The following is a 16,469-nucleotide window of genomic DNA, read 5'->3' as shown; positions in this document are numbered from 1 at the left end:
TCAAAAATAAAAAGACTAAAAAATAGGGCCACATGTATTGTTTATCATCTAACATAAACACAGATATCCTCTTTTAACATTTTCTTCTGGCATCTAGCAAGTGGGAGGTTGATTTTATACCTCTATAGCCTCACCAAAATACAAGGTGATTTCTCCCACTTTTATTATGATAGATATCATAAAGAACTAAGAGATGAATAATAATATACTTGTGTCTTTGACAATTTGCCCATGTATTTACCTTTAGTTATTATCAAAAGGCATTTTCTTTCAATCTGACTTTGCCATGTTTGTACTTTTATTAGTATGCAGAAGTTGATGTTAATGTGTATTTAAAAGTATTACAGAAGGACAAGAGATTTGCCCATAGGAAATAAAGAAAATCAATATTATATTTACTGTTATTTTAATGTTACACTTAAAAGATTATTGTTCATAATTTTGTTATGTCAAAACAAATTTTGTTAGTACTTATGGTCATTCGAATCAATAGCATCCTCTTTGTGAATTGGAGATATATCAGAATATTATAATTTGGAGTTGGGGATATAGCTCAGTGGTAGAGCACTTGCCTGGCATGTGTGACGCCCTGGTTCTAGTACCCAGCAAAACACACACATATGTGCACACACATAGGTGCACACACATACACACACATGCACATACATGCACATACATATAAAATTTATAAATCTGTAGCCATCACCCAGAATAAAATGCCTGGCTAAGATCTAAAACCCCAGCCATTTTCATTTTATTTTGAGATAGTGTCTTGACAAGTTGCCCAGGTTAGCTTCAAACTTGGAATTCTCCTCCCTTAGGCTCCCTACCTGATGGATTCTAGATTTTAAATATGCTATTAAGTCTTGAAGAAATTTTCTTCCTCATGTAAATTTTATCTGCATTAATCTAAGTCTCAAGTGTATTGGCAAACTATAATGATGAGATTCCAAACTAACAGATGTCATGGCAGGAGACTTTAGAGTGAGTTTGATAATATTAAGGGAGGCAAAAAGACCTTTCTTTGGTCTTCATTAGTGAATCCTTTTCTCCTTCCACCTCTGAAAATGTACCAAAAACTCAATAAATTTCTCATAAATAAAACAGCAGCAAAGCTTTGAAACTGAAAAGGCAAACAGTGTGATTGTTTTTTCAATGAAAAGCATAATAAAAAAGTTGACAATAATTTTGGATGCTGATTAGTACCTTTGAAGCCACATGACACTGGGGAATAAGGACAGAACACTGGACAACTTCAAGGAAGCTGGAATCAGTCTCCAAAAGGAACAGCTTTACTAATGGACCAGTGAGTGGGCTGCGGGCAAACCCAGAAGGCCTGCAAGAGACAGACAAAGGGAGTGGAGAAGGAAGGCTTATAGGAAGGATGCTACTAAACAAAATATCATAAACTAGGTCACTTAAAAACAATCAAATTTTTTCTCTCACAGTTCTGGAGTCTGAGAAGTCCAAGATCAGACACAGGCAGCTTCTATGTCTGGAGAAGGCATTTCTTTCTGCTGGAGGGTAACTTGTCACTGTGTTTTCCCATAGTGGAAGAAGCAAGGTGGCTCTCTGGGGCCTTCTTCATAAAGACACTAAAAAGTCCCAGCCCCCAATACCATCACCTTGAAGGTTAGAGTTTCAACATGAATTTGGATATAACACAAACATTGAGAAAAATAGCAAGAAACTAGGCAGGTGACCTCGAATTACTGGTATAAATCAAAGGAAATGATTGAACAGGGGATGTGTTCAGGGTTGTGTGGGTGGCATTGGCAACAACAGCCAGAGAGGAAGTGGAATTCTTACTGGGGAAGGAATGGTGAGCCACAGCAAGGCCTGAGGAATGTCAGGACAGTGCTGAAGCAGAGGTCACGACCTGGAAGCACTTGCTGGAGGGCTGTGAGGCCACTGGCTGGGTGAGGAACTAGAAAATTCCACTCATATCTGGTGCTGGTGTCACGTTTCATCTACCTCACACTAAAGGTTTCAGGAGCTTAGTTGGATAAAAGTTCCTGATAAGGATCTAAAGGTAGAAGAAGGCATTCAATAAATGTTTCTTTTAGAGACCAAGATGGCAGGATAGGACTTGGGGAATGTGCTTCACACACTGTAGGCCAGTGCTTGTGTGTGGCTTACAGTGTGGTATGAAGCCAGCCCTTTCTTTTGTATGTTTCTATTCCCTTTAGGAAATCTACTTTGAGACTAAGCATCCTATACACAGAATATAAAACGATTACCTTATGTTAGGGTTTCTTGATGATAGACTTCCTTCTTGCTACGTTTAGTATCTATTTCTTTGTAGTTCAATGAAATAAAACACTTTAGGGGTTAAGAGATTTTTATTTCAGCAGCAGCAATCATTCAATAATTAAGAAATGAACAGTATACAAGCATCTGCTGTGCCAAGCAGGTTGCTGGAACCTGGGTATACCAAGATTTAAAAAAAAAATTGGATTCTCGCTCCAATCCAGGAACACATAGTGGTAGAGACACAAATATGAGCAGATCGCTGAAATACAGGATTTGGGAAGTCTTAAAAGTAAGGTTTTCCAGCCTCCACAGACAAAGGTACTATGATATGAAATGAATAATGACAGCAGGAGGAGAGATCAAACTGGAGTGCCTATGCTCCGAATGCAAAGTAGCTACTGGAGTTTGATTTCCAGCTGACTACACAGCTGGCCAGAACAAGAAGACTATCAAAGAGAAAGGACAACAGGTCCAGGGACTCAGGTGGATGCATAAGGTTTTAATAGATAATGGGTAAAGTGAATATGCTTTGAATCAATGTGTTTAGGTCCTGAGACTTGATGTCAGTGTCCCTTTACACACACCTTCATTCTTGTTTTGGAAGATGATGATTTTAAGAACCCAGAGTTTCTACTTGGTCAGTTCTCCAGTTTTGCCTTCAAGTGAGGAGGCAAATCTACCCATTGGAAGTCGGGATGCTGAGGAACAAGAAGAATCCACTTCTACCAAGAACCAGTGCTTTAAAACAAGGAAGACCTATGCCTGGTGGCCAGTGGTAGCTCACCCTTTTATGTTCCTGTTCCATCCCTAAAAAGGACGAAAATGTTTATAAGTTGTCCTGGCTACCTTTCCTACATCCTCTGTCTCCACCATCCCTCCCTTTTTCTAACAGACCTCCTGGAACTTGCCACCTATATACCTATTCTCTTTTCTTTTCTTTTCTTTTTTTTTCCTGCTGGGAATTGTACCCAGTGGCATTCTATCTTTGAGCTATACCACAGACCTACTTCATTTTCTCATTTGGAAATGGGGTTTCACTAAATTGTTGAGAGACTCACTAAGTTGCTGAGGATATGAACCTGTGATTCTCCTGTCTTAGCCTCCCAAGTATTGGGATTACAGGTGTGTGCCACCACACCTGGCTTTTTATATGCCTATTTTAGTGATATTGAAAGCGCCAATGACAGACAAACACATAAGGATTGCTGTGTTAAAAGTGATAAAGCCAGGTTCCCAAAGCTAGCTCTCAACAGTGTCACCAATGGGCTTTTCTTTTCAGCTTTACTTTGACAATGTTGTATGAATAGGAGATATTCATCTGCTCATTGTTCTGCTGTGCCACCCATGGGTGCACACTCTTTGAAAAATGGCAAAATGGTATATAAGATGTTAAGTGACTTTTAATTTTAAAGAAGAAGAAAATTGAGAGAAATGAGTCATTCCCCCAAAAATATGATGGATAAAACATAGAGTATGATAGTTTACATGAAAAGTGAAAATGAGCTGCATAGGGCCTTAAAGCTACAACAGTTGGTCTGACAAAAAGAGATAAGGAATCCTTTCCTTGGGTTCTGTTGGCCCTGCATGTGGGGAGGGGCACTGTGGGGCTGCTTTCTAGTCACCTTCTTAGTGCCCAGGCATTGTTCAGTGTTCTTTCTTCCTGGATGTCAGAGCCACTTGTAATAATTACTGCTTTCAGCTAAACAATAGTGGGTATACACTTCCTAGGGAAGGAAAATGACGGGTCATTCATACACTGCAGCTCTCCATAGTCATTCAAATTGAGCGTATTCTGATGGACAGGGCCATTACACAGTATTAATAGCTTTACCAAGCACCAGGGTAGTAATTGCTTCTTTAAAATCACTGTTGCAAGGGAAGAGAAGACTCTACACATCTGAAACAAGTTTTCTCTCTCTTTTTTTTCAACATAGACAATAATAGATAAAAAGGAATGGTGAATTTTTAAAACATTAATACATTTAAAAATTTTTACAAAATAAAGTTTTTTAGTTTTTGTTTTTGTTTAAGTCATGCCTCAGTATGACACCAACTATAATTTAGAAAGTACATTGTAAAGGTTTCTCATGCCTTTTTAATTATTTAAAATTTATTTTGTTTCTAAATGTTACTTAATACATTTTAATCTTTAATATGGCATTGGGAAATGAAGTTATGCTTCATAATTCTGTCCTGGTGCTTTTTAAATTTAATATTTTTAAGAATTTATTGGTGTATTTTAATCATACATCTTGATGATGAACCAGCCAAGATGTCCATCAACATATTAGATTATAAAACTATGGGATATGAACACAATGGAATTTTACTCAGTCATTTAAAAGAACAAGATTTTGTCATTTTCTGGGAAATGGATGGAATTGGAGAACATTATGCTAAGTGAGATTAGTCAGTCACAAAAAATGAAAAAATGAAAAGTCTGATGTTCTCCCTAATATGCAGAAGCTAGGAAGAAAATGGGACATAGGAGGGACTCCAAACAAAGAAGAAGAAACCTCAGATGAGTAAAGGTGACCTAACTTTGAGAGCTGGGAAGAGGGAAACACCCTAATGCACATGATGTACATTTTCATGCTTTTTTAAGAGGTATGGTTTGATTTTTTTTTAATGTATTTTCTGCTGTTAAGTAGAATGATTATTTTAGAATGCTTATTAGTGATTGGCAACAAGACCATTTTGGCCTGACTATGTGCAATGTAAACTCAGAAAGATGAGATAAAGGTTGATTATGCTCTTTTGAATTTATTTGGTATACTGTAGTGACCAGTGAAGAAAATATAAGCCCATAATCTTGGTTCTACCCATTCCTTTGCTGGCTGAGCTCCGGGGGAAATCGAATCATAAGTCCTCATCATCTCTTCCTAGAATGTGATGGGACAGGTTTAAATCTCTAAAATCCAATATTATTCTTAAGTTGAAGTTTTAATGGATCTGACTTAAATATACTTAGGCTGGGAGTGATGGTGCATGCTTGGAATCCTAGCACTTGGGGTTGAGACAAGAGGATATAGCAGGTTCACAGCCAGACTCAAAAACTTGCGGGGCCCTCCACAACTAGTGAGACCCTGTTTCAAAATAAAGAATAAAAAGGGCTGGGGGGCATAGCTCAGAGGTAGAATGCTCCTGGGTTCAATCCCCAGTATCACAATAAACAAACAAACTTCATCTGCCAGACATGTTCGTGCATGCCTGTAATCCCAGTACATGGAAGGCTGGGACAGGAGGATCACTGGGTCAAGGCCAACTTCAGCAATTTAGCAAGGCTCTCAACAATTTAGTGAGAGCCTGTTTTCAAATTAAAAATTTAAAATAAAAAATTAAAATAAGTGCTAAAATTCAAGCGATACAGAGAAGATTAGCATGGCCCCTACGCAAGGATGACACACAAATTCATGAAGCATTCCATATTTTAAAAAATAAAAAATTAAAAAATAAGAGCCGAGCGTGGTGGCACATTCTTGTAGTCCCAGCATTCAGGAGGCTGAGACAGGAGGATCGTGGTTCTTGGACAGCCTCGGCTACTTAGGTCCTTTGCAATTCAGTGAGACCCTGTTTCAAAATAAAGAATAAAAAGTAGGGTTGAAGGTAGAATGCCCTTGAGTTCCATCCCCAGTACCCCACCCCCCAAAAAAATGAAGAAATAGGGCTGAGGGTGTAGCTCAGAGGTAGAATACCCTTGGGTTCTATCCTCAGTGCTACAAACACTAAGATATATATCTTAGTCGTTAAGGTTGATGATGTCATAATCTGCATGAGAACTCTTTTTTTTCCCCCAAATAGTACAAACACAAACCTTATTCTTTGTCTTAAATTGCCCAATCCAGTTACTTCTTGTTCTTCAGGGACATTAAGGTAGAATAAGAAACATGATAGAAAATATAGTCTTTATGGAAAGGATCTTTTTTTTTCAGGTCTGATGATGGAACCCAGGGTCATTCAACCGCTGAGCTACACCCCCTGCCCTATTTCTTTTTATTCTTTAATTTGAAACAGGGTCTCACTGAGTTGCAGAGGGCCTCACTAAGTAGCTGAGGCTGTCCGCGAACCGCAATCCTCCCGTCTCCGCCTCCCGAATGCTGGGATTACAAGCGTGCGCCACCACGCTCGGCGGAAAGAATCTTTTAAGAAAATTAAAGACAAAGCCAGGGCCTAGTATCAGAGGATTAAAAAAAATAGTAAGACTTTGGGTTACAAAAATACCTCTGGAAGGAAAAGAATAAAGAGCAGATTGGATATGAAGTGTCATAGGCCTTGGAGGGGCTGGGGAGATCCTCCTCCACCCTCTAAATGTGTGTTGACATGAGCTGACAGTGATTGAAGCAGAAATACCTTAGAGGGGAAAGAGAAATGGGAAGGGATTGAGGCCCTCTGGGAGGAAGAAACAAATGGGCCAGAAGGATCCGAACACCATCTGAGACAAAGTTCCTCTCATTCCTCTCAGCTATGGGGGGTGGAAACCACAAGTTAGGGAGAGGGACAGAACTTAACTGTGAATACAAATCGTCTTGTTAGCAGATGGAGTGGCCCTGGTAATCTCTTTGGGCTGGGACATCTATGGGCATGGTGAGCACCGTGTTTCTGCTCCAGTAGTTACCTCCCTGGTTATTTGAGGAGATTCCTAGGGAGGGGGTTTACAATGGTTGCATAGTTTTTGGAAGAATTTTCCTTAGTCAGATAAGGAACTTTCAGCTAGATAAGGGAACCTCAGAGGGAGTCACTCCATACTTTGGCAGAAAACCAACAAAAGGAGGTTAGATATGCCTTGTTTCAGAAGCAGTTTCTAAAGCCTTCCAATTTCCTTTAATTGAAAAGTGCCTTGCATGCTAAAGAAATCACACTTTGGGGTATTGTTTTCAGGGCATAGTACAAAAAGTAGAAATTGTACCAGATTGTTAAATATGAATTCAAAGATGTGTCCTAGTGATAAATCTGCCTTGAGGTGGTTTTAGGAAGAGGGCATGGATGACAAAGAACATCAAGGGACATGCACACCTCCAAGTGTACTGGCCACAGGCAAGAACAGCTCCTCCTTTGTACATGATGGATACGGACAGATGACTAAGGCATTGGCAAGGCAGCACTTTCAAAATGATGCTTTTTATTCTTTGTCATTGTAGTATAAATTAAAAATGGATATGTCATTGGAATAAGTCCCAGTTTTTATGAAAGCTAGCAAAACTAAAATAAACAAAGAACTAGGTCAAGAGTCCCTAGGAAAACATGTCTGCTTCCTTCAGTGTGGCTTCTGGAGCACCATCCACAGAACTGGAAAGTGCTTTTTAGACCCATTAGCTAGTGTTTTTGAGAAGTCTGAGAGCAGTGGTTTTCCAGGCATGGTACAGAACATTTGGAGGTCTCAGAATCTTTGCAGGGTTCTAGGAGATCAAAATTGTTTTCGTAATATCATTAAGGGTATTATTTTTCTCTTCACTCTCGTTCTCCCATGAGGATACAATGAAGTAGCCCAGAGAAGATATGATGTGCAATATTGCAAAAGAGTGAGCGCAGAGGCAGATGTGAGGAACCAGATGCTTGCTTTTTATTTAGCTGGACGTTGAAGAATGTTTCAAAATTTAAAACAATGCTACCCACCTCACTAATTTTATGTTGGCGTTGGTTTGGAAAATATAGGGGTTTTTAAACTTATTTAAGATACTCTCTAGCAAATGAATAGTATTTTTAATTTTAATATGTAATATTGTAAATGTCAATAGGTATAACCCATAAGAACAAAAGCTCTGGGGATTCTTGAAGAATTTTCAGTGTATAAAGGAGATATGTGATGGAAAAAGTTTAAGAACTACTTGTAGGATAAAGGATCTCTATGAATCTTAGAGGAAAGTAAAGGTGACCTCATCGCATGGTGTATATGTGTGTGTGCGTAGGTGGGGGTGGGGATGCTACGGTTGTAGGTCAGTGGTAGAGCACATGCTGGGTATAGCATGCATGAGTCCCTGGGTTCAATTCCTAGTAACAAATTCACACACTCATGCATACACACCATACCACACACACACACACACACACCTTATCTGTGCAATAAATAGTTATATATAATTAGCAGTACAAGGTCTACCAATGAATGGTACTAGGTACCATCCCCTTTTCATGGTTACCTGTGAGGCAATTAATTAAGGAATTAAGGCTGCTTGTGTGTTTTAGTTGATGGGACTTGAACACAGGGCTTGCTGCTTAGGAGAATTTACTAGTGAGCTAGGTCTTTAGTCCTCTACGTTATTGTTAATATTCCTATTTTATAGGTAGAAAAACTGAAGAGTAGAGAAGTTATCAGCCCAGTTCTGTGCTTCCATTTCTTCTTTGTATATTGATTTGATACTTGGACGACCAGTAGACCGCAGTAATAAGTGACAACTCCCACCCCCTTGTAAAGGAAAAATGATGTCAGATAGTTTCATAGTCTCTATGAAAAAATAAACAACAGGCATTATTAAAAATCCTGAGTGGCATTAGCACCTTTGAAATTCCTACCCGCTGAAAATATTATCAAAGAAAAACGAGATGACATATGCCTGGGGAAAATACAACCAAAAAAACCCTAATTTAAAAAAAAATAGCAGAGAGGAGCTGTAAGCCAGATTAAGAAGAAATATTATAGAAAATCCCATAAGTTCCATAAAGGGAGTGTTTGCTGGTAAGTTTAGTTCCCTTGCAAAAAGGCAAAGCCACAAAGCCATGCTGTGTTGGAAAGAGCAGGATTTTCTCAGCAAATCTGGAAACAGCTCTTCAGAGAGCAGCGTGGCCAACTTCCTGCAAGGGACTGCATCCAGTTCTGTCGTGGTGGTAGGAGGGCAGTGTGGGACGTTTGAAGTGTGGCCATGGGAGAATCTGCCCCTGGGATTCTGGAGGGAGAAGGAGGGGAAGGAACTTGACCAGTCACTTGCCAGCAGGTGAAGCAGTATAATTGGTATAAACTGTGTTTCCTCAATTCCAGTACCATGTGTTGGCTTGGATCCTCTGGAAATATGAAATACTTCTGCTCTGCACTGCATTACATCCAGCAGATGTTGCCTTATGCTGTGTATTTGAACTCAATTTTCAGAATGAGCATGGTATGAAATAGCACACTGCTAAAACAGAACAGAGGAAATCCGTTAACGTGACACTTGCCAGGACAGTTTGAAAAAGTTCCAGACTTTTACTCATTGCCCATTTGCAATATAAAGGTAGAGCATATTTTAATAAGAAAAAAAGTGATACGGCATATTAATTGATGTAAACTGAAAGAATATTCACTTGTATTTTAAGAGAAATTAGAAAACACATGGTAGGTTGACTAAGAAGAGTAGTCTATTACTGAGTGCTTGTCTCCTCCCCATTCTCCATCTTCTAATATTTAAAATTGAATGCAAGTATGTTTTTGCAATATTCACCAGTTATCCAAGGGAGGGGGGAGAAATCCATGACTCAGTATTTTCAGGTAATCACAAACCTATTCAACTTCTGAATCTTATTAAAGTTCAAAATATTGAATCAATTCATCAGCACTAAGCTTTATGCATGTTTTGAAAGCAAGGCTTGATATAGAAGGTATATTTATGTAACAATGCTGCTGCTCTGTGTCCCTGCATTTTTCTGCACATGCTATCTTAATGAAAATTTACTGGAAAATTCTTGCCAGAATAAACACATTCCTTCAGGAATGAAAAGCTTAATGTACTTCTAGTTCAACTGCACCTCTTTCCTGTGAGCAGATAAACCAAATTATTTGGCATTAGACATTATACTTCACATAGTTGAAAGTGCTTATTGTGGTCTCCCCTGGGGGCCTCAGGAACAAGGTAAGAAATGGGAATAAGGTGGCCAGTCTTACACTATGAGGAGAGTTAAAACAAGAGCAAGGGTAGAGTATCTATATATTTGACATGAAATAAGCAAATCTGGCAGGCGTTCTGTACATTAGTTTTAGCTCTCCTGGTAAGGTACAATTAAGGACTATGAATTACAGATAAGTTGAACTGCTGACCCAGAAACATACTATAATAATAAGAAACCCAAACAAAAAGACATTGTTAAGAGAGAGGTAACATTCATTCACAATTTAATTGAATAAGCAGAAATGAAAATCCTGCAATGAAAATATTGGTTATATAGTGATCACTGGGCTTGACAATGGAGACCAGGATGGTATACAGTGATGTAAACAGGATACTTGGGACTAGAATGAGAGGAAGTAGCCCTTGAATTGAGGGATGGAACAGACAAACAATGGACAATGGAGACTTGAGGAAGGAGATTCACAAACATGTCTAGATTTATGCTTGTTGGCCCTAGTCCTGATATGCACCTTCACCACCCCAAGGTTGCTACCAGGAGACATTACAGTGATTATTTATTCTTTCATGCAAACAGCATTCACAAAGTACTTAAGTCAGGCAGAAAGAACCATCTTTAAGGGAATAAAAATGGCCTACTCGCACATTATAGTTAATTACTGTTATAGTGCATTTATTTATAGCAATAGGCAGTTAAGTTCTTTGACTTTATCTAACAAACCAGTTGGAATTAAACTGGTGGATAGATTGTCCTAGAGTTAAGTGACCCTCCCCCTCATGTAGTATTAAAATCCCATCATTTAGAATAATTATGAAAAAGGCCAGTTTAAATGTGAGGATGTTCAAACATTATTAAAGAATTTTATGTTGTTATATTTCTTTGTAATATGTAAAGGAAGTAAAACTAACCTAGCAAAATATTACTTCCTAAAAGTCCTTCTTGGGAGATAAAAAAAAGTGATTTGAAATTATAATATTAAAATACTTTCCCACCTATTATAATCACCACTTAAATTATACTTTAAAATATTTGAATATAAAGGAGAGGCACCACAGCTGAAATTTTTCATCTTAATTAGGTGTTATTTTTTTCTGTATCTACAAAAAACAAAAATTTAATATTTATACTGCACATGGGTTATTATGAGCACCTTTAATTCAATATTAAAGCCAAATGAGATATGAATTATAAAGAAAAATATAGTTTATTTTTGAAGCCATAAAATATGCTCATTCAAATTATTCTTTTCTTCTCCAATAATACCTAAGGTCAATTTTTGAGGTAATCCCAAGCTATTCAGAATTCCCAATAAGTGAGTTTTTAGCCACTTTTAAAAACTAATAATACACGTAAGTCATGAGAACATTTACAAGTAAAATTTTAAGTTGCTTTCTATAATAGAGTGTAAAAGGATTCTTAATAACATCCTTCTGTTGACATTTCAGTTCCAAAAATGAAAATTTACATAGTACCCTATTCTTTGGTTAAAGACACTTGCTATGTAAGAATTTACTGTGTTTGGTTTATAAATGTGAATGACAAATATTAAATACCATATAAAGTTTATCCTCAATTTTACTTGATAGCCTCAAATCAAGATTTGTCTTGTTTTCTGAAAGCAAAGTTTCAGCTTTAGATAAGTTTTTAAATAATATAAATGTTGCCGGGCATTGTAATACATGGGTTTAATCCCAGTATTTGTGAGACTGAGACAAGAGGATCACAGGTTCGAGGCCAGCCTCAGCAACAAAATTTTGAACCCTCCCTGTTTGAAAATAAAAAATAATGAAAGAAAAAGGCAGAGTATATATAGCTTAGAGATGAAGCATGATACTTCATTCTACAAGTAATTAATACTACCCCAAGGTGGGCAGCTTGAAAAATACATATCATCTTTGTTTTACTAAAAAGAATTTAAGGAGTTTCCAAATTCTACAGCTCAGTTCTATGCTATTTTGATAATTGCGGTACTTCCCCATGTGCTAAAATGAACCACATTTTCTTTTGAATTTATATTCGCAGATATGGCCACTACACCATGAACCAGGACAGCACCACTAGAGTTACGGAGAGGCCTCCGTTGGATCGGTCAAGTTCACAGGATTCCTTGGATGAACTGTCTATGGAGGACTATTGGACAGAATTAGAAAATATCAAGAGTTCCAGTGAAAACAGACAAGATCAAGAGGTGGTGGTCGTCAAAGAGCCTGATGGTAATAACTATATAAGTAAAACTTTTGTTGTTTTTAACATGTGTTTATAGAAAATCAGTGCCTGGAAAGGAAGAGGAGAACCACAAAATAAATGACACTGCTAGTTTCCTTTCAACTTGAAAAAGACTTGTTTCCTGCAGGTTTCTGGATATAGCTGCCCGATATAAGTGGAAGAGCAAATTCACTTAATTGTAGTTAGGATGAGGCTGTTGGAGGCTAAGCCAATCATACAGTAGACTTTTAGGGTTAGGCTTGATCTTTCAAAGCATCTAAACTGTCATTAAATTTCTTCTGTAATACACTAGCTACATGGTCCTGTGGTCTCTAGGATGACAAAGAATGAATGGTGATAGAAAGCGGAAAGCTCATGACTTCACTGATACTGTTTTTCCAGTTGTTGGTTTGCTTGATTTATTTTTATCTTTATTTTACTCATTTACAGTCTGCTTTCTTCTAACTCTGACTCACTTGCTGTAGTTCTTTCAACCTTTGGGACGAACAGGATAAGTTTCATCTACTTTCATGTGGTAGCCTTTTACCTATTTGAGGATACTTTCTACAAAGAAAATTTGCATAGCCAACCCTTGTGGAGAGTTTTCAGGTCTACTGCAGTACTAGTCATTTTATCATTCAACGTATAGGACACCAGATTGGATGCAATGCCACCAGTTTAGCCAACCAATCTAAGGATACAGATTTAGACAGTGCAAGATGGTGTTAGCATATTTTAGCTTCCATATTTGCTTTTTTTTTTTCCTCTTGATCTATCATTTTTCTTGAGTCTCTTCTCAACCATATTTTTCATACCCTTCACTATTGTACTTGGTATTATGGAAGAAACATTTAATACTTTACTTTTAAATTTTTCCTAAATTCCATGTCATTTTGTCCTTTTTGTCTGTGGGTATGGCACTGGGGATTGAGAGCTCAAGGTTGCTCAACCACTGCATGACACCCCACCCCATCCTCCAACCTTTTTAAATGTTAAAAGTGGGTCTCCAAGTTGCTAAGGCTGGCCTTGAGCCTTCAATCCTCCTATCTCTGGAGGACTGAGTACTGAAATTTCACGTGTGGACTACCAGGCCTAGCTATTACCATTTCTTTTCATCTTTTAAATTTAAGGACTTACCTAGTTTGTGATACCCAGTGTTGGCATCTGTTATGTTTGCTTTCTTTTTTTCCCTTCTTATTAAATATGTTTTTGGTGCATTATAGTCTTGCATCATAATGTAAATCATGTTGACAGTGACATACATGCACACAGCACTTAGTACCCCTCTCCATTTCCCCAATACAGAGTACTGAGACTGACATTGTTATATTCACATATGTACACATAATCAATGGTAGTATTTCCATTAATGAACCTATCTTCTCCCTCTCCCTTCCTTGGACCACCTCCCTGGCTCCACTGAGGTTTCTCCTTCATTATCTGGAATCCTTCTGGTATCCCAGCTACTCCCTAGTTTGCACCTATTAGAGAAAATGCATGACCTGTCACTTTATGGGACTGAAGTCACAGAAACATGTTTCTTCACTTAACATAATGTTCTCCAGGTCTTTCCATTTTCTTGCAAATGATATAATTTTGTTATTCTTTATTACTGAGTAGAATTCCATTGTGTGTATTTCCCATAATTTTGTAATCCATTAATCTGTTGATGGACACCTAGGTTGATTTCTTAGTTTGGCTATTGTGAAATGTGCTGCTATGAATGTGGGTATGCATACATTACTGTAGTTCTCTGATTTCAACCTCTTTAGAAAGACTCCCAGAGTGATATAGCTGGATCATACGGTAGGTCCATTCTCAGTTTTTTGAGGAATCTCAACACTGATCTTCATAGTGGTGGAACTAGTTTGCACTCCCTCCAACAGTGTAGAAGAGTTACTATTTCCCCACATACTTGCCAATGTTTATTGTCTTTTGACTTCTTGATGATTGCCATTCTGATTTGGATTAGAAGGAATCTCAGTGTAGTTTTGATTCGCAACTCTTTGGTTGCTAATGATGTTGAACATTTTTCATGTATCTCTTGACCATCTATATCTTTTTTGTGAAGTGCCTAACTCAATTGCCTGTTTGATTGGATTATTGTTTTGTTTTGTTTTGTTTTTTTAGTGTGAAGTCTTTTAAGTTCTTTATATATTCTAAGTATTAGCACTCTATCAGAGAGATACCTTACAAAGACCTTTTCCCATTCTGTAGACTTTCTCTTTAGACTCTTGATGGTTTCCTTTGATGTGCATAAACTTTTTAGTTTAATGCCATCCTACTTATTAATTCATTCTTGTTTTAATTTCCTGAGCTTTGAGGGTCTTGTTGAGGAAGTTTCTACCTGTGCCTATATGTTGGAGTATTGGTCCTATGCCCTCCTATAGTAGCTTCCCAGTCTCTGGTCTAGCTTCCAGGTCTTTGATCCATCTCAAGTTGACTCAAATGGGTAATTGATTGGTTGACTGATTGAGATTTGCAGTGGGGATTTGACCTTTCACAGTTGTGGGGTTATTAAGCAGTCTCTGTGGGGCCGTTGTCTTCCTGTATAATGCTGGACCTTTAAGTGCAGGGGGAGAACCAGGAAGGAAGACAGATGTGGAAAAGTGGGGAGCACAGGCCAGCTGGATCCCATCTGCATCTGTTATGTTAGCTTGCTATGCTATACATAAAGTTATTTGCATTGTTATATAAGTTGATATATAAATGCTAAAAAATATGTAAGCCGGTCAGTACCTTTTCCGTGTGTGTGTGTGTGTGTGTGTGTGTGTGTGTGTGTGTGTGTGTGTGTGTGTGTTTTGCTGTGAATTAAACCCAGGGCTTAAGTCATGCTAGGCAAGTGCTGTACCACTGAGCTAGTCTCAGCCCACAGTCAGTGCCTTTTGACCCACAGATGGAGACCTCCTTCTCAACAGAGTAGCTCGTTAACTAAATGGCTTAGGGCTGAGTTAGAGAAATCTATATAAACAGAGTTGTCATCTTTGCTATAGCATTGCTTGGAAAATCTACCAATAATCATTTTTTTTTAAATTTGAGGATTTGTTTTTGTGTGTGTATGGTGCTTGGGATTGAACTCAGATATTCTAACTCTTAACTACACCCCTAGCCCTTTAGCGCTTTTTATTGTTTTGAACAGGGTCTTACTAGGTTGATGAGAGTCTTGCTATTGACTGAGGCTATTCTTGAACCTGTAATTCTTCTGTCTCAATCTCCCAATGACTGGGATTAGAGGTATGTACTATCATGCCTGGCCAAGGATTTGTCTTAGTTTCACATTTATTTATATATTGCTTTATTAATTGATTGATTGTACTGGGCTTAAAACTCAGAGGCGTTCTATCTCTGGGCTACACCCCCAGTCCTATTTATTTCTTGTTGACTGATAGCCTCATGAAGATGCTGAGGCTAGCTTCAAACCTGTGATCCTCCAGCCTCAGCCTCCCAAGTACTGGGATGACAGGCACGTACTCTCACACCTGGCTCATTTCTTACATTTATAAAAGAAAATAATGATCAGTTTATCCTTTGGTTTCTCATTCTTTTTTCTCTAATTATTTCCCAAATACCTTACCAGTAAAGTCAAGCCTACTTGTGAAAACTAATATATTATTATATATTCCTGTCTCAATACTTCCAGAGGGAAGCAGTATATCAGTGGCTTGCCAAATAAGAAAGGAATATGTTGGAGAAAGCAGCATGTAGGCCAGATCCATAGGGCTACGCCAGTAGCTGTTTGATAATTCTCCAGGTAAATTTAATTCTTAGGTTGTTTTCTTGGTGTGCTCATCAAGAAAACTGGGGATGGTTCTACATGCACACACCTTCTCTTAGGCTTTAAATTGTTTGAGTCCTACCTCCATTTTTCAATGAAATAATCGACTGTCTATAGTAATCATGTTCTCCTCGTCAGGGCCGTGTCTGCCTTTTTCTGGCAATTTGGTTTTATACATCTCTACTGAGTTCTACCTGAACAGCATTAGTAACATTAGTAATAATGGGTGACTTTTTATGTCATTAAGCAGTTTTTGTTGCCTGGCACACAGAGTGCCTTGCAGTAGAATATGTTTCTGAAGCCAGGGTTATTAATACTTGATTTCTTCCCTCAAGGAGTTTATGTAGTGTAGAAGGATGGAGGGCAGTTCTGTATATGTGCTATGTCATGTGATACAGGCTATAATAGTACTCTGCAAATC

At 38.0% G+C, this 16,469-nt stretch overlaps 1 protein-coding gene across 1 annotated transcript in view; it reads left to right on the top strand.

Annotated features, from left to right (window-relative positions):
- The window catches only part of ARHGAP18 (Rho GTPase activating protein 18), a gene marked incomplete at its 3' end in the record, with an annotated part of 147,903 nt that overhangs the window by 60,715 nt on the left and 70,719 nt on the right, over positions 1 to 16,469 (top strand). Inside the window, exon 2 of the mRNA XM_080700033.1 lies at positions 12,091 to 12,281. Coding sequence (XP_080556159.1) covers positions 12,091 to 12,281 — 191 coding nt within the window. The remainder of the gene's footprint in view (positions 1 to 12,090; positions 12,282 to 16,469) is intronic.

The sequence above is a fragment of the Muscardinus avellanarius genome, assembly GCF_963383645.1.
Source record: "Muscardinus avellanarius genome assembly, chromosome: 8".
Taxonomy (NCBI): domain Eukaryota; kingdom Metazoa; phylum Chordata; class Mammalia; order Rodentia; family Gliridae; genus Muscardinus; species Muscardinus avellanarius.
This window is presented reverse-complemented; position numbering and strand designations above follow the sequence as displayed.